Source organism: Dendrobates tinctorius, unplaced genomic scaffold, assembly GCF_039654945.1.
Source record: "Dendrobates tinctorius isolate UK_male_01 unplaced genomic scaffold, ASM3965494v1 ptg000007l, whole genome shotgun sequence".
NCBI lineage: Eukaryota > Metazoa > Chordata > Amphibia > Anura > Dendrobatidae > Dendrobates > Dendrobates tinctorius.
The window spans coordinates 22,740,293-22,766,727 of record NW_027361675.1 but is presented as its reverse complement, the minus strand read 5'-3'; the positions used below and the strand labels follow the sequence as shown (position 1 = coordinate 22,766,727).

At 40.8% G+C, this 26,435-nt stretch overlaps 1 protein-coding gene across 6 annotated transcripts in view; it reads left to right on the top strand.

The window, feature by feature from the left end:
* NIPAL3 (NIPA like domain containing 3) overlaps nucleotides 1-12,003 on the top strand; it is a 41,528-nt gene extending 29,525 nt beyond the window's left edge. For all 6 annotated transcript variants that reach the window (XM_073572545.1, XM_073572537.1, XM_073572513.1 and 3 more), the window contains 5 exons: nucleotides 1,700-1,835; nucleotides 2,171-2,259; nucleotides 5,617-5,680; nucleotides 6,046-6,140; nucleotides 11,526-12,003. In XM_073572545.1, the coding sequence (XP_073428646.1) occupies nucleotides 1,700-1,835; nucleotides 2,171-2,259; nucleotides 5,617-5,680; nucleotides 6,046-6,140; nucleotides 11,526-11,713 (572 nt within the window). In that variant the 3' untranslated portion in view covers nucleotides 11,714-12,003. The remainder of the gene's footprint in view (nucleotides 1-1,699; nucleotides 1,836-2,170; nucleotides 2,260-5,616; nucleotides 5,681-6,045; nucleotides 6,141-11,525) is intronic.
* The last annotated feature ends 14,432 nt before the right edge of the window (nucleotides 12,004-26,435 follow it).

Below are 26,435 nucleotides of genomic sequence, written 5' to 3'. Positions count from 1 at the left end.
CACTCCTTTGTTATTTTAGCTGTGTGCTTAGGGTCATTGTGTTGTTGGAAGGTGAACCTTTGGCCAAGTCTGAGGTCCAGAGCACTCTGGAAGAGGTTTTCATCCAGGATATCTCTTGTTCTTGGCTGCATTCATGTTTCCTTCAAATGCAACAAATCATCCTGTCCCTGCAGCTGAAAAACACCCCCATAGCATGATGCTGCCTCCAATTTGCAAAAATTTCTACATTTCTGTTTTTTTCAGTCAAGATGAGGTGCGTTAATAGGAAAGAAAGTGAGCTTTTTTGAATTTACCAAATGGCTGTAATGAAACAAAGAGTGAAAAATTTAAAGGGGTCTGAATACTTTCCATGCCCACTGTATTTGCATGTATAAGTGGTATAATTTGATTTTTTTTTTTGAGGATTACGGACTCCCATTCAGTTGTAATGTAACAATCTATATATTCTCAGACATTGGCATTTGACTGATATAATAACAAAAACTATTTTATTTATTTTACTCACTTATATAGTCCCATTAATTACACAGTGCTTTACAGACATTATCATCCCTGGCCCCATTTAGGCTCACAGTTTAGATTACCTGTCTGTATGTCTTTAAAGTATGAGAGGAAACCGGAGAACCCAGGAGGAAATCCACACAAACACAGGAAGAACCTATGTAGTATAGTTTAGTTTGCCACTGTAGGCCATGTTCTAAAGGTATGGGTCCTAACATGTGGCTCATGAGTTATTGCAAATCTACATCTCCCAGTATGATTTGTGAGCCAAACTAAGATCATAGAATTTTACAGTTGGAAGGGACCTCCAGGGTCATCTTGTCCAACCCCTCTCTCCAAAGCAGGATTCACTAAATCATCCCAGACAGATGTCTTTCCAGCCTCTGCCTGAAGACTTCCATGAAGGAGAACTCCCCACCTCTCGTGGCAGCCTGTTCCACTCATTGATCACCCTCACTGTCAAAAAACGTTTTTCTAATATCTAATCTGTATCTTCTCCCTTTCAGTTTCATTCCATTGCTTCTCGCCTTTCCTTGTGCAAATGAGAATGATGATCCGTTTACATTGTGACATCCCCTCAGATATTTGTAGACAGCTATTAAGTCTCCTCTTAGCTTTTTTGTTTGCAAGCTAAACATTCCCAGATCCTTTAACTGTTCCTCTTAGGACATACTTTGTAGTCCGCTCACTATCCTGGTCGCTCTTCTCTGAACTTGCTCCAGTTTTTCAATGTTTATTTTATTTTATTTTTTTTATATGTGGTGCTCAGAACTGGACACAGTATTCCAGATGAGGCCTGACCAATGAAGAGTAGAGGGGGATTAATACTTCACATTATCTAGACTCTATGCTTCTTTTAATACATCACAGATCTGTGTTTGCCTTTTTTGGCTGCTGCATCACACTGTTGGCTCATGTGCAGTTTGTGATCTATTAGTATACCCAAATATTTTTCACACTATGGAGCTCCAGTTGCTGGTAAACCAAAGACAGAATGCCGCCATGTCATTTTGTGATTTTACAACAGCTTGAAATATGAAGTATGGACACCACTGGTGTCAGGAAATGAGTTTAGCAGAACTGACCATGTACTTCATAATTTTAAAATCTCTCTCAAAAAATGCCAGCATCCAGTATTATGAAATACTTTTATGTGTACTATGAAATGTGAAACCAACATATTTCTTTTTAATTGTAGGGACCACTACAGTTATTACAGTGAAAGCACTTGCTGGTATGATCATTGTGTCCATACAAGGCAGCATGCAGCTGGGCTATCCCATTTTTTACATCATGGTTGTGTGTATGGTTGCTACTGCTATTGCACAAGCATCGTAAGTTCACAGCTAAGTTTAGAGGTCTGCTTCATTATTGTATTTTTCTATGTTGGTATTGTAATTAAAATTATGTTTATTATTCTTTCATTGGTGCAGTGTATCCATAGGCAAACTAATAGGTTGGGTATATTACCTAATTGGCACAGAAGCCAAACTTTAGTTTTATTAATTACTACAGTGCAGAAACATAATGATAAAGAACAATATTGAAGAAATTGACACTTATGTTTTGTTTTTTTTTTCCTTAAAATTTGTTTTATATAATGGATCAAAGTGCTTTGTGATTATAATTCTTCTGAATCAAATGGCTAAAATGAAATGTCTTTTTGCAGATTTCTGTCCCAAGCCTCCCAGTTGTATGATTCTGCCTTGATTGCAAGTGTTAATTACATCATGTCTACAACTCTTGCTATAACTGCAGGTAAAATTAAAACATTTTATTATTTTTTGCTGCAAAGGTGTGTAGACATTTATTTTCCTGCCTCTCTGAACAAAACCAGTCTCCAAAGCAAAGCCTTCTTCAGTCCAAAAAGATTCAACCGAATGAACTCTGATCAGCTGGGAGCAAGGATCTGCTTTATCAGCTCAATGATTGAGCATCCAGTAAATGCCCTTCTTGAAAAAAACACACAGAGAAACATGTATGGTATATCCTCCGGAAAAGATATAAAGTCTGCAGTCACTCTGCCATGAATTGCTGGTGCGAGCCGGTGAACCTTTGGCTATTCGCATTCATTTGGTCACGTGTCGACTATCCCGTTCAGTTTATCTCTTACTTTTGCCTCAAGCCTGAACAAACCCTTTAAATGTGTGATTTCTGGAACTCCTTCTAATCACTATAAAGGGGTGGTCCTGAGCCCTTCTATTCCTTTTTACTGCATGACCACAGTGTGGAGAAGCTTGAATGGAGCAGCTGTCAACCATGTACAGTGCAACTTCATTCAAAGTCTATATGATGGATGAAGACCACTAAGCGCTGCGCTTGACTGTCTCTGGCAGCCCACAGTTTCGGGGTTCATGGTTGGACACCAAATTACACATTTTTTTTTTTTTTATGTGAAAGAATAGAATGTTACTAACTACCTACTTTGGGTACTAAGGCTAGTAAACTATGGTTGTAAAGTACAGAGAAAGCATGTAGGGATGTGAGATAGAAAAGTACCGTATATACTCGAATATAAGCCGAGATTTTCAGCCCATTTTTTTGGGCTGAGAGTCCCCCTCTCTGCTTATATTCGAGTCATATACACCAGGGGGTCAGAGGGGGAGGGTGGGGGTGTCAGGTCATACTTACCCGTCCTGGCACGGTCTCTGCAGCCCCCAGCTTCTCCGCATCTCCCTTCCTTCAGCGGTCACATGGTACCGCTCATTAAACTCATGAATATGCGCATATTCATGAGTTTAATGAGCGGTACCACGTGACCGCTGAAGGCAAGAAGGGAGATCGTGGAGAAGCTGGGGGCTGCAGAGACCATGCCAGGACGGGTAAATATAGCGATACTCACCTGTCCGGAGTCCATCGCTGCTTGCTGCTGTCTGGCACGTCATCTGTCAGTGACGTTCAGACAGCAGAGGGCACGGTGATGTGGTTAGTGCGCGCCGCACCCCCTGCAGTCTGAACGTCACTGACATGACGTGCCAGACGGCAGCAAGCAGCGATGGACCGGGGGACAGGTGAATATCTCTGGTTCCAGCAGTGACACCGGCACCTGGCCCCCAGCGACGGAGAGGTGAGTGTCATTTTTTTATTTTTAAATGCAGCAGTGGCAGCACATGGGGGCATAATGTATGGAGCATTTTATGGGGCAGCATATGGGGCATAATCTATAGAGCATCTTATGGGGGCAGCATATAGGGGCATAATCTATGGAGTGTCTTATAGGGACAGCATATTGGGGCATAATCTTAGGAGCATCTTATGGGGGCATAATCTATGGAGCATCTTATAGGGGCAGCATATGGGGGCATAATCTATGGAGCATCTTATAGGGGCAGCATATGGGGGCATAATCTATGGAGCATCTTATAGGGGCAGCATATGGGGGCATAATATATGGAGCATCTTATGGGGGCATAATCTATGGAGCATCTTATGGGGGCATAATCTGTGGAGCATCTTATGGGGGCAGCATATGGGGGCATAATCTATGGAGCATCTTATGGGGGCAGCATATGGGGCATAATCTATGGAGCATCTTATGGGGGCAGCATATTGGGGCATAATCTATGGAGCATCTTATGGGGGCAGCATATTGGGTGCATATTCTATGGAGCATCTTATGCGGACAGCATATTGGGGCATAATCTATGGAGCATCTTATGGGGGCATAATCTACTGAGCATCTTATGGGGGCAGCATATGGGGCCTATTCTATGGAACATTTTATGGGGCCATAACCTTTATGGAGCAGCATATGGGGCATATTATTCTATGGAGCATCTTATGGGGGCATTATTAACCTTTGTGCAGCATTATATGGGGCGTATTTTGTATGGAGCATCTTATGGGGCTATCATGAACTGTATGGAGCATTATGTGGGGCTCCTGATTCAATATGGATATTCAAAAACATTTAACCTACTGATGTCTCAATTAATTTTACTTTTATTGGTATCTATTTTTATTTTTTAAATTTACCAGTAGCTGGTGCATTTTCCACCCTAGGCTTATACACGAGTCAATAAGTTTTCCCAGTTTTTAGTGACAAGATTAGGGGGGTCGGCTTATACTCTCGTATATACGGTAAATAAAAAAGAACCCATATATGTTTGGCATCTACAAACCCATAGTGACCTGGATAATCATAAAGGCAGGTCAGTTTTAGTATGGCGAAAAAAAACAATTGTGGAAGTGCACTCTCCCCCCCCATTTTCCAGTACACTATATGGTAAAACCAATGGTATCCTTCAAAAGTTCAACTCATCCCTCTAAAAACGCGCCCTTACATGGCCATATTAACGGAAAAATAAAAAAGTTATGGCTCTCGAAAGAAGGGGAGCAAAAAACGGCAACTCAAAGATGGAAAAACCCGAGGTGGCGAAGGGGTTAATATTACAAATTTAAAAAAAAGAAATTGTAATCTTGCAATTTTCTCTCTGGCTTTTTAGACTCCTTTTTCCTGTCCTTTCCGGATGGGTTTACAGGAATTTTCTGAACAGCAGAGGCATGATTACAATGAAAGTAATACCTCTGTACATACACAGCTGATAACACATGATCCCTCAGTCACAATAGGTGTCATAACAGCTGACCTGCTCCTCCTCCCTTCATAATCACCTTTGCCCATGCTGATGAGACACTTCAGTAAAAAAAGAAAGGAATCCATCATTTTGGTTATGTATATGTGTTATTTCCTGAAACAATAAGAAATATGAGGTGAAGAAATGTTATATTTTTAATACAGATTTTGAAAGCTAAAAAAATGCATTTAACACAAAACTTTGATTTTAACAATATAGGTAATGTCCTGATGATTGCTTCCCTTTACCTGCTTTACCTGAATGTAGCTGCCTAGTTTTCATACACTGCCAGGCTCCGGTGGTCGATCTTGGTAACAAGCTGTACAATATGTAAGATAAAAGCTCTCATTCAATGAGTGACAACAGATAGAAAAAGCAAGTTAATTGCAAACTTGCCTATTTTCATGTTATCTAACTATACCAATTACATAACATGAGAATACCCTTTTTAAGATATTTACCCTTCAGACCCTGTTTTACTAGGTCATGTATTGTTACATAATCATATTTGTATGGTTCACTTTTACTGTTTCAACAGGAGCAGTGTTCTACGTTGACTTCCGCAATGAAGATGTGCTACATGTGTGCATGTTTGCTTTAGGGTGAGTGTAAACATTGTTACTATGTGTAATGTTCAGTCTTACTTCATTACTGAATTTTCAGTGTAATAAAATTGTTTGTCTATTTTCATTGGAACCGTATGATTCTGGGTCTGCGGATATGAATGCATTCTCTGTACAGCTCTGGAGAAGGTGTTGGCTCTGAATAAATAAGCAGTAATTTAAAAAAAAAAAAAAAAAAAACATTTTGTATGCAGAAAAATATTTCTTAATAGGCCACAGCCTGCTAAGAAGTTCATTTTTGTTTGGTTGATATTTGTTACATGTTAGTCTCGACACTATTTTAATGCTTTTACTGTGCAGGTTTAGCTTATTCATAAATGTTATATATTGTATCTTTTTCATAGGTGCCTTATTGCATTTCTGGGAGTGTTCCTTATCACCAGAAACAGAAAGAAGACCAAAGCATTTGAACCCTATGTTGCCTTTAATGCTCTGCCAGGTAAAAATGTGACACGTGCACACGCATCGCACATCAACTTTTATAACTAGAAGTTACAGTATGTTGAAACATCAAGACTGTTCACTGGTTTCATATGTGCCTATTTTACTGGGCAGAATAGTGAAGCAGACTACACCTGTCCATCAGTTGTGATGGAGACCTGACAAGAAAACCATGACTATAGTGAGCAGCACCTTAGTCCGTTCCCTAGTATACACTTCTCACAAAAAGTTAGGGATATTTGGCTTTCAGGCGAAATTTATGGAAAACGTGTAAAAGGTTCATGCTTCAGTGTTATTTTATTATGAAAGTAGGGCATTTAAGTAGATGCTTGCAAAGGTGATTTCCTCGTTTCAAACAATTTATTGAAACAGTGGTGGGTATACCCCAATAAAAATGTCAATGTCTCAATAACTTCTCATGTGTCCTTGAGCATCAATTACAGCTTAACAACGTCTCATGCTGTTCACAAATTGAGTTATTGTCTGCTGAGTCATGACATCCACTTTTCTTGAAGGGCGGCCCTCACTTCATTGAGGTTCTAGGGTGCAGAGTTACGAGCCTCTACACGGCGACACAGCTTATCCCAAAGGTTTTCTATGGGACTCAGGTCTGGAGAAAGTGCAGGCCACTCCGTTTGAGGTACCCCAGTCTCCAGCAGCTGTTACATAATGATGCGAGCTCTACGAGCTAGAGCATTGTCGTACATGAAGATTAAATTAGGCCTGTGTTTGTGCAGAGGCACAATGACTGGATAACTAATGTTATGCAAGTAGTAGGGGCTTGACACTGTAACTTTTTAATAAAGTGTAAAGGCCCTTTTACATTTAGCGATGCACCAGCGATCCGACCCGGTCAGGATCGCTGGTGCATCGCTAAATGATCGCTAGTGAGCTTTCACACAGAAAGATCTCACAGCGATGCAGCAGCGACGCAGCGCACGATACTCACCTTTCACACACAGCGATCCTGACGTCCTCCCGCCCGCGTCCACTCGTCGCTCGTCTCACACAGCAGGAAGCCCAGCAGGAAACGCCCGACGAGAAATGGAGCCGCCCAATCTCGCGCGATCAGCTATAATCAGCGGGGGAGCCGGTCGGAGGTAAGTATCACACATAGCGATATCACTAGCAATATCGCTATAATGTCACAAAACCAGTGACGTTTTAGCGATATTGCTAGCGATATCGCTATGTGTAAAACCCCCTTAAGGCAGTTGTGTATTGATTAGACACCCGTGCCAACACAGTAACACCACCACCACCACCAAAGGCTTGTTTGATGACAACAGTGGCTGATGCTTGCCGCTCTCCTTGACCTCTCCCACATTGTTGGTGGTTATAATTTCTGCTCAGCATGAATCAACTTTCATCAGTTAAGATCACTGAGGCCCAATGGTCCTTCGTACAGCGTAGATGGTATCTGTTCCCAGTGGTGTAGTCAGGTACCCTTGCAGATCATCTAATAGGCAAACCATGCTGATGTAAACTAATTTGAATGGTCTGACATGAAACTTGGGTGCCTCTCACCTCCTTTAGATGAGCTTGGAGTTGTGTGGCATTCATTATCCTGTTCCAGAGAGCAGTGTTCACAAGGAAGCCGTCATCCGTGTGTGGGATGTCCACTTCTCTGCCTTTCTTTGACTCTTCAAGTCTCTCTGTATGTCTGTTGCAACCTGGTGATGACACTCTTAAGCTCAGTAGCCACCTCCATCTGAGAACATCCTGGATGAAGCCTTGTAATGGCGATCAGTTGTTAGGTGTCGTCTTGGTCTCATGATGTCAAAATGTGAACAGAATGATGTGGAGGCCTGTTTAAATACCAATTCTAATTGAACCCCGAAATTTATTGGCCAATTACTGGTTCATACACCTGTTGTGAATCTTCTAATTAAGCTCCTTGTTAGAGAGTGGCTAGTTGTGCAAAAAGTACTGAAACATTGAACAGTTGGATATGTGTATTCAAAAGTTCAGAGATTCACATTAAGGCCTCTTTCACACATCAGTTTTTCTCCCATTGACTTGCATTAGCGCTGGATGGCATTGCGTTTCATCCGTTTTTTGCCGGATCCGGCTACTTGTCTCATTCCGACGTCTGGAAAAAACGGCTACTGTAACGTTTTTTGTCTCCGACGAAAAAGCCGGAAGCGCCGGATCCGGCGCTTCCGGCTTTTTGCCACAATGAAAGTCTATGGGCGCCGGAATGCGCCGGATCCAGAAAAAGACGGATCCAGCCACCGGATCCGTTTTTTTAAGTCTGCGCATGCTCAGATCCAATTGGCCAGCCCCCTGGAAACAGATATAACCTGCTAGACGGATCCGGCAGAAAAACGGATCTGTTTCTACAGTTCTCCAAAATTTATGCCGGATCCGTTTTTTCTAAAAATAGCCGGATCCTGCCTGACGGCAAAAAACTGATGTGTGAAAGTAGCCTAAGTTAACTTGAAAAGGTTAGAACCCATTTTAGGTTTATCTTGAAATTTCCCCTGAAAGCCAAATATCCCAACGTTTTTATGTGTAGTGTATGTACATTATAGTCAGGTGCTCATTCCCACTCTGACATACCAAGAAAAATAATTTCTGAACTTTTCCACATTTAATGTCACCTATAGTATAATCTGTTTTAATTCTATTGAAAAACCATCTGAAATCTTAAATTAATATTTTGTTGATGTACCCTTTCAATTTATAAAGGCATGCAGTCTATTGGGGTAAGAATATACAAGCATGGCACATCTAGAAGTGGCAAAGCCATTCCTTTGTTGATTTAGATATATGCTTAGGGTTTTTGTTGTACTGAAAGGGTAAATTCCTCTTCATCTTCAGGTTTTTAGCAGAGGCCTGAAAGATTTGATGCAAAATGTAATATTTTGACCTTTTTGTAATTCTCTCCATGGTCACTAAAGCCTCAATTCCAGCTGCAGAAAAATAGCCCCAAAGCATAATGCTGCTTCCACTATGCTTCACTGTGGGTATTATGTTCTGTTGGTGATGCAATGTTGGTTTTGTGCCAAACATACCTTTTGGAATTATGGCCAAAAAGTTCAAATTTGGTCTCATCAGACCAGGGGTGGGCAATCATGTTCCCGAAGGGCCACATGAGACCTTGATTATTTTGGAGGATTGAACCAATACATTGAAGACGATGATTTTGTTATATTTTATAAAAAGCAGTAAATCCTACTGCTCCTATTATTCAGCAATTGTACTATAATCAACAGCTCCCCAAAAACAGTATGATGTCCCCACAGCCCCAACATACACAGCATGATGGTCCGCTGTTCCCCACATAATATTAAGGATCCCAACCCAGTCTGATGCCCCTATAGCCCCCCAACACAATATGATGACCCCCCCCTCCACAGTAACAAAAAGAATGATCCCCCATACAGTGACACCTGTGCAGTATCTCCCTATATACATACTGATGACTTGCAGTATGATTCCCCATAGCTCCAACACGTGATAGCTACCACAGTGCCCAAACAGTATGATGGCCTCCACATCCCCATATACACAGTATGATGGTCCCGATGATCCTCCACAGCCCTCAAATGCAGAATGATGACCCACCAAAGCACCCAAACACAAAATGATTAGCCTCACAGTATTATCTCCCACAGCCCCTGAACACAGAATAATGATCCCTACAATCGTCCAAACATAGAATGATGACTTTCACAGTATGATTCTTTACAACCCCCCCACAACACATTGTGATGGCCCCCACACAGTATGATCCACCACAGGCCACAAACGCATAATGATAACCTCACAAGTGAATGACAAAACAAACACTACTCACCTTTCCCCCATTTCCCTGTGGTGCTGCTCTAGTCTTTGATTTACACACTCTCTCAGCCCCTGCTGTGGAGTCTTTCAGTCACACAGGCTGAATGATGGAAGAGTGAGCCGATGGCTCCCGCCTCCACCATTACAGTCACCGGTATCGGCAGATACCAGTAAAATCAGGACCGAGTCGGGGAGCATGGCCGAAGCATGTGGGCCTCTTGCTATTTCAGTCCATGGGTTGGAGAGGAACAGCCAATGAAGTTGGATAGCAACAGACAATGGTCTGGATGTGGCACACGGTCGGTAGTTTGCCCAGGTCTGCATCAGACCATAACACATTTTACCACATGCATTTATCAGACATGATGTGGATTTTAACAAAACATAACTGGGCTTTAATGTTTCTCTGTGTAAGAAAACGCTTCCGTCTTTCCACTCCACCCCAAAGACCAGACATATGGGACATTGTCACATGCAGTAAGCCATCAGTTGCCAGAAATTCCTGCAGCTCCTTTTAATGTTGCTGGATGCCTCCTGGACCAATTTTCCTCTTGTCTTTTAATCAATTTGTGAGGGACATCCAGTTCCATGTAATGTCATTTAAGCCACTTCTTGATGACCATATTCATAGTGTTCTTTGGTATGTCTAATGCCTTTGGAAAAACATTTTTGTATCCTTCTTCTGATAGCTTTCAACAGTGAGATTCCTTTGAGCTGTTGTAATCTTTTTACGGACCATGACTTTTGCTGTAAAATGCAACTAAGACAATGTCTGGGAAATCCTACTAGAACATCTAAACTTTATATGGAGATAATAAGAATCCATGTAAATGATGGCAGCTGTGTACTGACTATTATTAGCATGAGATTAAAAGTGATTGGCTAATTCTGAACCACATCCCAGTTATAAGAGTTTTCACACTTGCAACCACATTATTTTATCTTTATTTCATTTTGCCCCTCAAAATGATGTCGGTGGATTTGTACAGATTATGGGTGACATTAAAGGTTAAAACAATTCTGAAATGATTCTTCTTAGTATGATATTTTTTACATGACAAAAACCTGGTATTTTAACAAGGGGTGTAGACTTTTTATATCCACTGTACATTTACAGTATGTCCTGCTGATCTTGCGGGTGCAGTCAATGCCCAACTAAGACCAGTGGCAATTACTATTTCTGGAGTACCAAAATCAAAGATGGCTTTGATCCCAAATGGCTAACCCTTTCTAAGCCTTGGTTAATACTTTTGCAAGGAAGATTATACAGGAGATTCTGCTCAAAAATCAACATTATAATATGCCTAAATTTCTCCCTGAATAATGGTGCTGCTGGGTTTGCCACAGGCTATATTGAGCATTTCCCATTAAAATCATTTGGAAGCGTTATTTGATGTGGATTCTGCTGCATAAAACTCTTAGTAAACATAAAACCCTGAATGTTTAGGATACTTGCATATTTTTGAGAAGGACTCTGGTCCAAAAAAACAGCAAAAAGTCTGTGTGCGCACATCCTTAGAGAGAAGACTCTCATGCAGACAGTTGTGGAAAGGATCATTATCGATAATATCTAATGTGCAATTCTTTGCTGCAGGAGTGATCAGCATGCACGATAATGGCAGCACCATCCAACCTGATTTTGGCAGCTCATTTTCCTATGGAGCTCTACAAAGCAATGACAGTTTGTCGGAAATCTATACACCAGCAACTCTGCCTGTCGTATCAGAAGAAGCATCATCGACACAAGCGTATAAGGTCTTAGAACACCGTAAGAGTGAATAGGGTTCTTTAAAAACCAAAACTGGACTAAAGTGGAAAAGACGCCTTTCTTGTCCGATAATTAGCTTTCTTGTATTTTGCACATTGGAAGATGTCTGTAGGTTGCAAAGTTCATTCCGTTTTTGGCTCTACCTCGGTGGATTGCTTCCAATACTGGTGTCTTAACTACTTTGACGAGATTCATGTATAAAACTGAATTAAGTAGACCTTTAATTTATCTTTTCATTTTTTTTTGTATAAGATTAAAAAGTGTTAAGTGATAAAATGAATAATAAAGAATGTTTTATGCTGAATAGATGTGTTTTTAGTTTTATAGTCATAACATCCAAAAAATAAAAAATACCATGATGATATGGTTTATGAAACAATAATGTGCTCATTCCAGACAACATCTACACTGGACTCATCTTTAATTCAATTTACTATAATTTCCCAATGGATAGAGTTAGGACTAGTGAGCATTAGTGATGAGCAAATGTGCTTGGATAAGGTGTTATCAGAGCATGCTCGTGTGCTAACCGAGTGACTTCGGCAACCTCGAAAGATATGTTCCAGTCCCTGCCTGCATGGCTTGCGATTGTTCGACAGCTGCAACACATGCAGGCATTGTCTGTTTGTCAGGCAATCGCTGCATTGTGCAGCTGTCAAACAACCACGAGACATGCAGAGACTAGAACATATTTTTCGAGCATGCCGAAGATACTCTGTTAGCACATGAGCATGCTCGCTGATCACAAGTGAGAAAGTTATAGGACCCAGTTCACATCCTATTGAGTCGTTCATTTTAACCCCTTAGTAACCCAGCCAACTTTGACCTTAATGACCAAGCCAATTTTTACAATTTTGACCTCACTTTGAGGTTATAGCTCTGGAACGCTTCAAAAGAATTCCACTGATTCTGAGACTGGTTTTTCATGACATATCGTACTCCATGTTACTGGTAAAATTTCTTTGCAAAATTTTCATAAATAAATGCAAGATATTTCAATTTTCAAACTTTTAATTTTTGTACCCTTAAATCAGAGAGTCATGTGAGACAAAATAACTAATAAAGAACATTTCCCACATGTCCGCTTTACATCAGCACAATTTTGGAAACAATTTTTTTTAATTTGTTAGGAAGTTATAAGAGTTAAAAGTTGACCAGTGATTTCTTATTTTTCCAACAAAATTTACAAAACCATTTTTTTAGGGACCACATCATATTTGAAGTGACTTTGTAGTTTTGTGTTTTGCACTTTTTTGCACCATATTCATCTTGCCTTCTTTTTTTATAATCACTTTTATTGTGTTTTTTTTTTTTGCTCATTATAGGCACGATTTAGACTTTCCAGAAGTTTTTGCTTGATTCATCATTACATTTTGTGCAAATGTACTCAGGACTAGAGTTGAGCGAAACCGGTCGGCCAGATTCATAAGTCACTGACTTATGGCAAAGTCGGGTTTCGCCGACCGAAACCCGACCACAGGGTGAAGTCGGCCATGCGGACTGCAAAACGAGCGCCAAAGTCGGATTTCCGAGAATGCTTGCACGTGACTTTTTTCAGCCACTGAGCAAGGACGTACACTGTGGGCAACGAGATGAGAGAGAGAGAGAGATTTCGCGCACTTTAAACTTTAAAAAAAAAAAAAAAAAAAAAAAAGGCGGTCCAGCATATGTAGGTGTTTACTGTCCTCCACTCCCTGCCGACTTTGCTTCCCCATTGACTTGCATTGGGTTTCGTGTTTCAGTCGGACCTCTGACTTTTCCCGATAGTCGGCCGATTTCGTTTTGAGAAAGTCGGGTTTCATGAAAGCCGACTCGACCCGAAAAAAGGCAAAGTCGCTCATCTCTACTCAGGACCACTCTGCGGTGTTATGTATGCCAGACACTTTTTGTCCAATTTTTACGATATAAACTGTGTTCCAAATTATTATGCAAAAAGAGTTTAGGAGTGATAAGGTTAGAATTTTTTTGTTTGTCATTTAAACTCATTGATGGTAATGTGTGTCAGGGATCTTTATATCACTGAAAGCAATTGCAGATACCTGTGCAAATTAGTTTGGCAGGTGTCCAAATAAAGGCAAGACTACTTAAGAAGGCTGTTCCACATTATTAAGCAGCCTACATTTTTTGCCAAAATGGGAAAGAAAAAGGATGTGTCGGCTGCTGAGAAGCAACAAATTGTGGAGTATTTAGGTCAAGGCATGACTACAATTAACATTGCCAAGACACTTCATCGTGATCATCGCACAATCAAGAAGTATGTAGCTGATTCCCAACACACACGTGTGCGTGCTGATAAGGAAAAATTGAGGACTCTTTCCAACAGGCAATTGCGTCAGGTTAAAAGAGCAGCTGCAAATTTGCCTTGTCATAGCAGCAGACAAGTTTTTGAAGCTGCTGGTGCCTCCAACGTCCCCCGAACAACAAGATGCAGGGTCCGTCAGAGGTTTGCAGCTGTGCGTAAGCCATCCTGTCGACCACCTCTATCCACTGCACACAAGCAGAAACGGCTCCAGTGGGCCAAACGATACATGAAGACTGACTTCCAAACTGTTTTGTTCACCGATGAGTGCCGTGCAAGGCTCGATAGTCCAGATGGATGGAGTGGAGGATGGCTGGTTGATGGACACCCCATGAAAACATGGCTAAGGCGCCAACAAGGAGGAGGTGGAGTAATGTTTTGGGCTGGAATCATGGGGTGAGAGATTGTCGGCCCCTTTACGATCCCTGAAGGGGTAAAGATGAACTCCATAATCTATGTGGAGTTTCTAAAACAGCACTTCCTGCCGTGGTTCAAGAGGAAGAACCGTGCTTTCCACAGCAAGATCATTTTCATACATGATAATGCACCGTCTCATGCTGAAAATAACACATCTGCATCTCTGGCTGCTATGGGCATAAAAGAGGACAAACTTATGGTGTGGCCACCATCTTCCCCTCACCTCAACCCCATTGAGAACCTCTGGAGCATCATCAAAAGGAGTGTCTATGATGGCGGGAGGCAGTTCACATATAAGCAACAGCTCTGGGAGGGTATTCTGTCCACATGCAAAACAATTGAAGCACAAACCATCTAAAAACTGACAAATTCAATGGACGAGAGTTCAGAAGCTTCTTTCGAACAAGGGGTCCTATGTGCAAATGTAACATCACCTAGAATAAAGTTTTGACTTGAAAACTGTTTGATTTCATTTTGTAATAAGCTGATAATGCTTATTTCACCATTCACCATTTTTTTTTGTTCAAGGTAAAAATAAAAAGGTTGAAAACTCTGCTGTGCATAATAATTTGGAACATGCATTTTGAGTGTTTCTTATTTTTAAAAATATACTGTTTTCATAGGCAGTTTGTTCAAAAACATTGCAATTATACTAGAATATTAGATGACTGGAAAATAACAATGACTGCAATTCACATAGGTAATTTAGAGAAAATATGAGGAAATATTTTTTGCATAATAATTTGGAACACAGTGTAGTGCAAAACATGGACCTTATTTGTGCTAAAGAGGTAAAACAAAAGAATAAGTATGTTTTTTTATTTTGACTTTGCACACATTTCATCAACATTGTGCACCATTTTGCAAAATGACACAAAAAACAGCAGCAAATACTACAAGACATAAAAAAAGGAAAAAATGACTTAAAAAAATGGAAATGATGTATTGTTGCCTACATGTTTACTATTTTGGACTGCTGCCCTACTTCATTGTTTGGGTTATTACTGTAGACTTTGACTAAATGGAGCAAATGATGTCATAGACTACAGGATGGGACAGCAATAGAATAAGACTGGTGCCATAATGTATAAGCAAAAATGCAAATATGAGGATAGTAGAAGGTATATAGGTATTTTATAGAAAGAAAGCACCACCTGTAGAATATCGACGTAGGCATATTACAAATGAAAAGGATCCCAATAACTCTCATAAGTGTGAAAATTATTAGGCTACATTCCCACGATGAGCTTTTGACGCTGCAGAATTTCTGCACCTATTATTTAAATTGGGTTCCTTCTGGTTTTTCATTGCGTTTTTGTGTGCCTTTTTTTACTGTGCTTTTTTTTGTCTCGCTTTTGACGCTGCGTTTTGTTGGGGTGTCATGCTTTAAATAAAGCTGCTTTGTTTTTGATACTTCCTGGTGTTTGGCTTTGACAAAACTTTATTGATATACTTAGGTGCGGATTACATGTGTTTTTGATGCCTTTCCACTATGGAAACGCACTAAAATCTCATAGGCAATTTTTTCCTGTGGATTTTCCGAATCTAATGCAAGTCTATGGGGAAAATCTGCACAGAAAACTCGGCGTCCTCGCAAGAGAAATTGACGTGCTGCTTATTTGAAACCCGCACCGCAGATCAGTTTACGCTGAGTAAATAAAGGAGCACAGCGGGCAGGAGATCTCTCTAAATCCCCAAACACTTTGCTGGAACTGTAAGACTACTTTTTTGACTCAAAAAAAAAACGCACAGCTCATTATGGGAATGTAGCCTCACAATTCATGCATAGGCTGGCAGGCAATGGAATAGATAAGACACCACTCAGAAGCAATGAGTGATAACACATCTAAAAAGAAAATACACTACAAAAGTAAAGAGAGTTGCATGCCCATAACTGTACTGTCCTGCTGGAATGATGACCGCACTACGTGCGTTCCCAAAGTCCATCTTTGTCCAGGGTTACAGCATCCCAATAAAGAACTATTCTACTGCTAATATCCAATGAATGTGCAGCCTGCAATACCATGTATTAGAATAGGGTGTGTTTTGTGGCAACACCTGCCCCATCTTAGCAATTCCAAAAACTCTTCCATATCCCCCCAAGGCTGTGAAGTCCGTATACAATGGACCAACTCCGACAATATATAGTAAATCGGGTACAGTAATACAATGGAGGATGTGCTGAATATTTTTTCATAAGAATTTGGGAAAGTTATGAAATGTCCTATAAATGTCTGTTCTGTTCCTAATCTAAGGATCTCGGCTTTTAGCTGAGATGAATTTGTGCTGCACTTTATGTACACGCTCAGTAATGAAGCATGTATGAGGGAGTCAGAGTCAGGGAAATTGAGGAGTTGGAGCTTTGGCTTACGTACTCCACAGCTCTGCATACCCTGTGTCATTCCACACATGACGTGAGCACATGATCAAATATAGAAGAGCAAGAAAAAAGATCATGCCCATATACAAAGGAGCACCTCAATTGTATATATAAAGAATAATGACACTTTATTAGACAATATTACAAAAAGCACACAATGCATATTAAAAACATTTAAAATATAAAAAGGACCTACAATGAGTCATGCCTTATTATAGAAGCAATGACTTACCACACCTACTACTCTCCCAAAGAACCAGATAAGTACATAAAGCCTCTGTCAAAGGTATTGCACATCATAAATATAATACATATGTAGCAGCATCAGATAATACTTCAGTGGATATAAAGTGCATATGAGAAATACCATGTGGGCCCAGAGATACAAAGAGAAAAAAAAATGCGTATGAGAAGAGAGTAATTTAACCTGTTGAATGCAGGTCTCTCAGCAATAGCCAAAGGTAAAAATACCAATAGCACACGTATTTTATAAAAGATGACAAAAAAAACTTAAATGGCTATGAAGTGCATAACAGTAGTACCATATGGGCCCAGAGAAACACAAAAAGGCATGTGAGAAGAAAGTAATAAGCCTGTTAAATACAGGTCCCTCAACATAGCCTAAGAAGAGAAGCTAGTAGCACACAATTTTAGGGAAGATAAACCCATTCCTGGGCTGAAGTATGCTCACACACCAGAGTGAGTGTGGATCCTAGAGTCTGAGCCAGGGCCCTGGCAGTAGGGAGAAAGATGGTGTGGGATAGGTTCCCACGCGTATCGCCACAATTGTGGCTTCCTCAGGGAAAAAGATAGCATTTTGTCATCTTTTAAAGCAGCACATTACTGAACATACAATGAAAGATGTGTTCATAGCTGTAGCCCACTGTAGCTCTGCTATATCCTGTTAATAATAATAATCTTTATATAGCGACAACCTATTCCGCAGCGCTCTTTATATTAACCAAATGGGCCTGCTGAGGGAGGAATTTTCATACAGTAGTGTTCAAAATAATAGTGTGTTCAAAAACATGAATTAATCACAAAATCTATACCAGGACCAATCTATATGTGGAGAATGGTGACGCAACGAGGGTATCCCCAACAATACCTAGTCTATTCCCTCGGCAATGACCAGCAAGGAGATTACCTCCTGGTGTGCGGAGGACATGGCCAGTGAGAGCGGGATGGTCTGATGGGTGATTTGCGAGGGCCGAGCAGAACCATTTACCACCTGGATAGTAACTGGCTTGGTGAGCATTACCAACGGTATTGAGTGCTGTTGGGCGAAGGCAGAGGACTTAAAGTTACCCTCAGCCTAAGAGTCCAGACAAACTGCCGCAGGATAGGTGGTCAAGCCATAGGATAGAGTGGCCCTAAAGATAAACTTGGAGGACAGTGCCACTATGTCTAGTGAGCCTCCTCCAATAGCCACTAGACGCGGCCATTTCCCTGTCGCTGAGGACACTTGTTGACAAAATGACCTGATTCCCTGCAAGCGTGTCAAACTTGCGGTGCGCAAACGGACTGAGACTTGGGTTCACTTGAGAAACCTCCATGGACTCCTCTGATCCAAGAACCGGGACTGGAGATTCCAGAGGCTTGGCGAAATTTGGAGCCAGCCGAAACCTCTGCCTATGCTGGACTCGCTCCAACCTTCGCTCAGAGTGACAAAGGTCGATGCGGGTGAAGACAGAAATCAGTTCCACCAGGGTTACCGGAATCTCCCTAGTGGCCAGAGCATCCTTTACATGGTCAGCGAGTCCCCTCCAGAAGACTGGAATAAGGACTTTATCCGGTCAAGCTAATTCGGACGCTAGAGTCCGGAAATGGATGGCAAACTGACTGACCATGGAGGAGCCCTGGGTGAGAGCCAGAAGTTGAAGAGCAGTGTCATGGGTGACACGGGGCCCTAGAAAGACCAGTTTCAACACACCCAGAAAGCTCTGCACCACCTGGTCATTGCTTTCCCACAGTGGCGTAGCCCACTCCAACGCCCTGTCTGTCAGCAGAGAGACCACGAATCCCACCCGTTTGGATGGGAAACATGACACCAGCAGCTCAAGATGAATGGCACACTGGTAAACGAATCCTCTACAGACATTACTGTCACCCGTGAACTTATCGGGCAGGGGAAGACATGAGGGGGACGAAACAGGAGTGGCAGCGGATACAAGAGATGCAGCTTCAGTGTCTGCATGAGACGCTACTGCGGTAACATCTACAGCTCAAGATGTACGCTCTAGAGCGCACAACCTGCCCTCCAGCTGCTGGATGTTCGTCCGCCATTACTAGCCAGACCCTGGCGCTAGTATAATGTTAGAGTTGGTGGAACGCACCAAATGAAATATAATAACAAGGTGCGTTCGCAACTCGGGGTTCACTGTGTAGAGATGGAACCTGCTGCTAAGTAATGGCGGAACAAGATGGCGGTTGAACACCGAAAACAGGCAGGTTAAATGTCACCCGATGTGAACAGCGGCAAATTCTATTGCTGCACAGATCTGCAGCAACAACGTAACAGAACGCTGTTCCCTGTTAAAGGTCACAGGGCTCATTTTATATGTCACAAGTGAGGGCTCGAGCCTCAGCCACTAGAACACGGGGACTCGAGTCTAACTGGACCCACAATGCGCACGGCATCGCACAAGCACTGACGCTAAGCACTGACTCTGCCTCCTACCTGCACCATCAGCCTAGGCACTAGCTGGCAGGGCTGAGAAACTCATGCATACCAAGGGTAGAGGTTTCATAATGAGTCAATCACCAGAGATGTGCATACAACACACCACATGGTCTATACTAGCGTGTGGCTGTGAGATCCTTTTATAGATCTCAGTCTGCCAGTACCTTGCTAGTGGACCCATCTGGTACGCTTGAGGACCTGAGCAGCTGACGGCCGACCACCAATGAGAGATTTCCACCTCACGAGCCTGCTCAGTAGGGCGAAACCCGGACTTAGTCTCGGGAACGACTGCTCGCTGCTGTTTGCTGTTGATTGCTGCTGCCTCTCCAGGTTCAGCTATAGCAATCAATCGCACAGCACGGGTCTCAGCAATACGCTGAAATTGACATCTCTGCTGAGCAAGATCTCCTGCGGTCAAGACTGAATGGGAGATCGCAGGAGAAAACATGGCATGGGATTCCTCTTGTGCAGAGGGAGAATCCCGGCGCCCAACAAAATCTAAACAATAAAAGTACACATATTTGGTATTGCTGCATCCTCAACAACCTGACCTATAAAACTGTCCCACTAGTTAACCCTTTTAGTGAACACCATTAAAAAAACAAGGCAAAAAAAAATGCTTTATCATCATACCGCCGAACAAAAAGTGGAATAACACGCGATCAAAAAGACGAATATAAATAAACATGGTACCGTTGAAAACGTCATATTGTCCAGCAAAAAAACAAGCTGTCATCAGCGAAAAAATAAAGTTACAGCTCTCAGAATGAAGCGATGCAAACATAATTATTTTTTACATAAATTTTTTATTGTATAAAAGCGTCAAAAACTAAAAAAGATATAAATGAGGTATCGCTGTCATCCTACTGACCCGAAGAATAAAACTGCCTTATCAATTTTACCACACGCAGAATGGTATAAACGCCCCCAAAAAGAAATTCATGAATTGCTGGTTTTTGTTCATTCTGCCTCACAAAAATCGGAATAAAAAGCGATCAAAAAATGTCATGTGCTCAAAAATGGTACCAATAGAAATATCAACTCTTCCCACAAAAAACAAGACCTCATGTGACTCTGTGGGCCAAAATATGAAAAAGTTATAGCTCTCAAAATGTGATGATGCAAAAACTATTTTTTGCAATAAAAAGTATCTTTTAGTGTGTGACAGCTGCCAAACATAAAAACCCGCTATAAAAAGTAAATCAAACCCCCCTTTATCATCCCTTTAGTTAGTGATAAATAATAAAATAAAAAAAATGTATTCATTTCCATTTTCCGATTAGGGCTAAAGTTAGGGTTAGGGTTGGGGATGGGCTAGCGTTGGGATTAACGTTAGGGTTAGGGTTGTGTTAGGGTTAGGTTTCTGGTTAGGGTTATGGTTGGGATTAGGGTTGGAGTTAGAATTTGGGGTTTCCACTGTTTAGGCACATCAGGGGCTCTCCAAACGCGACATGGTGTCTGATCTCAATTCCAGCCAATTTTGCATTGAAAAGTCAAACGGTGCTCCTTCCCTTCCGAGCTCTGCCATGCGCCCAAACAGTGGTTTATCTGCATATATGGGGTATCAGCCTACTCAGGACAATTTGTACAACAATATTTGGGGTCCAATTTCTCCTGTTACCCTTTGTAAAATAAAACAAATTGGATCTGAAGTATATTTTTTGTGAAAAAAAGTTAAATGTTCATTTTTTTTAAACATTCCAAAAATTGCTGTGAAGCACCTGAAGGGTTAATAAACTTCTTGAATGTGGTTTTGAGCACCTTAGGGGGTGCAAATTTTAGAATGGTGTCACTTTTGGGTATTTTCTATCATATAGAATATAAATGTGTTGTGGTCCCTAAAAAAATGGTTTTGTAAATTTTGTTGGAAAAATGAGAAATTACTGGTCAAGTTTTAACCCTTATAATTTCCTAACAAAAAAAAAATGTATGTTTCAAAAATAGTGTTGATGTAAAGTAGACATGTGGGAAATATTATTTATTAACTATTTTGTGTGGTATAACACTCTGATTTAGGTGCATAAAAATTAAAAGCTGGAAAATTGTGAAATTTTTGAATTTTTTGCCAAATTTACATTTTTTTCAAAAATAAACACAAGAAATTTTGAAGAAATTTTACCACTATCAAAGTACAATATGTCACGAAAAAACTTTCTCAGAATCAGTGGGATCCATTGAAGCATTCCAGAGTTATAACCACATAAAGTGACAGGGGTCAGATTTCAAAATTAAGGTTTGGTCATTAACCTACAAAGTGACTTGGTCCTTAAGTGGATAAAGAAAGCTCTCATTAACTTTTTTCTTATAGGGGTATTCCCATCTCCAAGGTCCTATCCCAATATGTAGTAGGTATAATAATGATAATACTAGCAAATACCTCCAATTTGAGATGTAGTATAGTTTTTATGATTCGCTATGTTTCTTTCCTCATGTGTAGGCATTACAAAAGAAGAGGAAAAATGAAATTATTTAAAAATAAATTCAATATTGTGTATTTAAATCATGTCTTGCACGGGTATCTAACATGAACATCCAGTATGATTCTCTATTATGTTATTTTATTTTATGGTTTCCTCCTCTTAATGGATTATGTACTTTTCTATGCGAGTGAATTTTAAATATGTTGTATTGCCCTTATGTGTATTTGAAAAATGTTTTGATGCTGCTGATATTCCAGTAGCTGTAGGGTTAATTGCATCTGAAAGGTGCCGTCGAATGCGGACCTTTAATTGACAAGTTGTGGAACCAACATTTAATGGACAAGTTGTGGAACCAACATACTGTAATTTGCATTCCGAGCATTCTATTACATGCACAACATAAAAGATGTTGCAGGTAATAAAATTGCGTATGGGATAAGTTGAGGAACTATAAGTAGAATGAAAATTATTGTTTTTTTGTGCATGCTCACATGCTTTACAGCGATTTGCTCCACATTTAAAAAAAAATCTTTAGTGTGGAGCCAAGTTTCTGAATGAAAACATTTTCATGGAATCACTGGTGAACAAACTAGGAGACAGAATAGAACCTAAAGTAGGTGAGCGTTTTGCTACAAATCAGATGTTATTTTTTTTATTTTTTTTTTAAATTTGGCACCTTGATTTAACATAGGTGAATATTTTTTAACAATATTAACAATGTCATTGTATTGTGGACTATAGCTGGTAGTAAATGTTATCATATGGTCTTCTCTTTTCGGCTTTAATTTATTCTTATGAGTTACTAGTTTTTCTCAACCTATATTAGAGATAATGTTCTGTGATTTATAAAGGGACCAATGTGAATAGCCTCTTTGTTTTTTATCTAGCACAGGTTTTCTCCGCTTCTATTTTAAATGAATCTTCTGTGGAGCAATTTCGTTTTATTCTAATTAACTCTCCAAATGAAATGTTCTTAATAATATGTGGTGGATGGCTTTTGGTTGACCTTATGCCACTCCTTGTACAAAAATGTAAGCAGTTCTTTGTTTGATGGATTGTGACTATCCATCTTCCTCTTGATTACATTCCAGAGGTTTCCAATGGGGTTCAGGTCTGGAGATTAGACTGCCCATAACAGGATTTTGATGTGGTGGTCTCTTAATTTTTGCCAGAGCTGTATATGAAGAGTTGGAATCAGATCCCACTAATGAACATAATAAACTCCTATACAGCCTAATACAAGAAGGACTATATGTTGGAGCCATAAATAAAAAAATAGCTGAATATCTATACAATGACTACCCTATTATTCCAATATATCATTCATTCCCAAAAATACATAAAAAATGTTTTCCTCCACCGATGAGACCCCTTGTAGCCGGAATTGGCTCTCTGGGCTAAAGACTGGGAGCATGGATAGACCACTATCTTCAACCTTTAGTGCAAGAAACTCTAAGCTATATTAGAGACTCCAAATATATTACTACCATTTTTAATAAGTTTTCTTGGTCAGAAAACTTTTCATGGTTATCATGCGATATAGTGGGATTATATCCTTCTATCCCACATTCAATTGCTTTATCCAGCTTGTCATATCATTTAGACACTTTCAGTAATTATGATGTTAAAATCAAAGATTTTTTAATTTCTGCTGTGGAAATTCTTTTAAATCATAATTATTTTATCCTTGATAATCGATTTTTTTTCTACAGAAAAATGGAATCAGCATGGGAGCCAAGTTCTCCCCGTCCTTAGCAAATACAGTTATGAGTAGATGGGAGGAACTCGTTTTGTGTATAATGATAACATATACAGTCAATATGTCGTATGGTATGGTCGCTTCATCGACGACCTCCTTCTGGTGTAGAGAGGTCGTCGCATCTACCGTCCATATCAACAATAATAACTTTAACTTGAAGTTCACTTTTTCTTATCAAACTATCAAACTGAAAGCATTAATTTTCTTGATGTCTTGCTCACAGGTAACAATGATAAACAAGCAAGTTTCCCCTTATAGAAAATCCACAGCGAGCAATATTATATTGAGAGCCAAATCATGCCATCCTGTTATGAATGGGTCACTGAGGAGGATAGCAGGCCAGGCTAAGCCACAGAAAACCAGAGCGGTTGGTAACTAAGCAGATTGCAGACCCCTGATCCTATCCACACAACTAGCAGTAGCCGTGGAGCGTGCCTACGATGATCCTAGACGCCTTGACACAGCTGGAGAACTAACTAAGCCTAAAGCAAGAAAGGGGAAATCTAAACTTCCCCGGAGCAGACCCCAAAGGAATAGATAGCCCCCAAACATATATTGTCGGTGAGACAAGATGAAAACACAAACACAGGCAGGAAAATAGACTGAGCAAATGATGGGGCCCTCACTGACTAGACAGGATAGGAAAGGAGAGACACTGTCTGCAATCATGCAAAAAACCCTGCAAAAAGTCCAACACGTCTGATGCACAAAAACACTGAAGTCGCACGACTTCGCCCCCACTATATCAGCACTCTGGTGTATTCTGAAAGCAAAGCAAAAAGAGACCAATACAACAGGGGACAAAGTAACATATGGGCGGTGATTCAGCACAGCCCCAGCCGGAGCTGGCTGACCCGCACAAAGCAGACAAAATCAAATGCAAACAGAATAGCAAATGAACCACTTAGCTGAACCATGCAGGGACAGAGCAGGAGACATCAGACCTCAGAAGGCACAGGAAGAAAATCACCAGCAGGGATGGAGGGAATCGGCTGTCTTAAATCCCAGATCTCCAATCGTCTTCCTCATTATCAGGTGGCCAGCCTCTGTCAATCAGATCAGCTCCACTACCTCCAGTAACCACCAGAGGGAGCCCAGAAAGAGAACTTGCAACCCCTCTATCAATCTAACCAGCTCCACTACCTTTAGGAATAACCAGAGGGAGGCCAGAAAGAGAATTCACAACAGTACCCCCACCTTGAGGAGGGGTCACCGAACCCTCATCCACGCCACTAGGCCGGTCAGGATGGGCCCGGTGAAAGGCATGAACCAATCTTTCGGCATGAATGTCAGAAGCAGAGACCCAAGAATTATCCTCCTGGCCATAACCCTTCCATTTGACCAAGTACTGGAGTCTCCGTCTAGCCAAACGAGAATCCAATATTTTCTCTACCTCATAATCCAAATTACCTTTAACCAATAAAGGGTCAGGAGGCGCCACCATGGGAACTACTGAAAAAAGACAGAAAGGAGGGCACCACTAACTGTAATAAAGAGAAGGGGTTCAAAGGCCTGCCAATAGTAATAGCATAGAACAAGGAAAAGCGACTTGCCCATGAAAAGGGAACACCACACTGATAATATATATAATGGACAAAAAGTATTTTTATTTAGCAAAAAAAGGCACACACATGATACAACACTAGACCCATAAAAACAATTAAAAACATGCAAAAGCACAAACTGGTCATGTCATACGGTTATGATACAATGACCCTCCCACATCCAGATCCCACAGATGGAAACAAATCTATTTAGACAATATAAACCGCATACATTAGATATGCAAATGGATAAAAAATCTATAATACTATTTCATATGCACGATACAAATAAAGCTATTCACAGCACCAAGTCAATACACAAGAAAAGAAAAAACCTTTTACCCTCTAAAGTGGTTTGAATAAATGCAGCAACCACCATATATTACCAGAAGGAAAGGGGGCTGGGAGCCGAATCGATCAAAGCTCATAGCAGCATGATGGTGCATCAAGAGTAAAGTGCATGGTGCAGGTGTGGGCTGGAATAGTGGGGGGAGCAAGGCCATGGGAACTACTGGCTCCACAAACCTCTTCAATAAAGATTTATGAAACACGTTATGAATCTTAAACGTAACTGGAAGAGCCAAACGGAAAGAAACGGGATTAAGGATTTCCAAAATCTTATAAGGTCCAATGAATCTTGGCTTGAATTATGGAGACGCAACCTTCATAGAAATATTCTTTGAAGACAACCAAACCATATCACCCACTTTAAACTGGGGACCAGTGGTCCTATGCCGGTTGGAAAATCGTTGGGCTTTTTCCTGAGATTGGGACAACTTATCCACCACTTGGTCCCAAATCTGCTGCATTCTCTCTACCACAGAATCCACACTTGGGCAGGCCGAAGATTCCTCCTGCCCTGAAGAAAATCGAGGATGAAACCCAAAGTTACAGAAAAAGGGCGACATCAAACTGGCAGAACTAGCCCTATTGTTTAGCGCAAATTCTGCCAAGGGCAGAAATGAGACCCAGTCATCTTGATCGGCAGATATGAAGCATCTCAAATAGGACTCCAAAGTCTGGTTTATTCTCTCAGTCTGCCCATTGGTCTGAGGATGAAATGCAGAGGAGAAAGATAACTGAATTCCCAGTTTGGAACAAAAAGCTCTCCAAAATCTGGAAACAAGCTGGACTCCTCTGTCCAACGCAATGTTCTCAGGAATCCCGTGCAACCGAACCACCTGCTGTAAAAACCAGGGCACCAACTCAGAAGAAGATGGCAACTTTGGGAGTG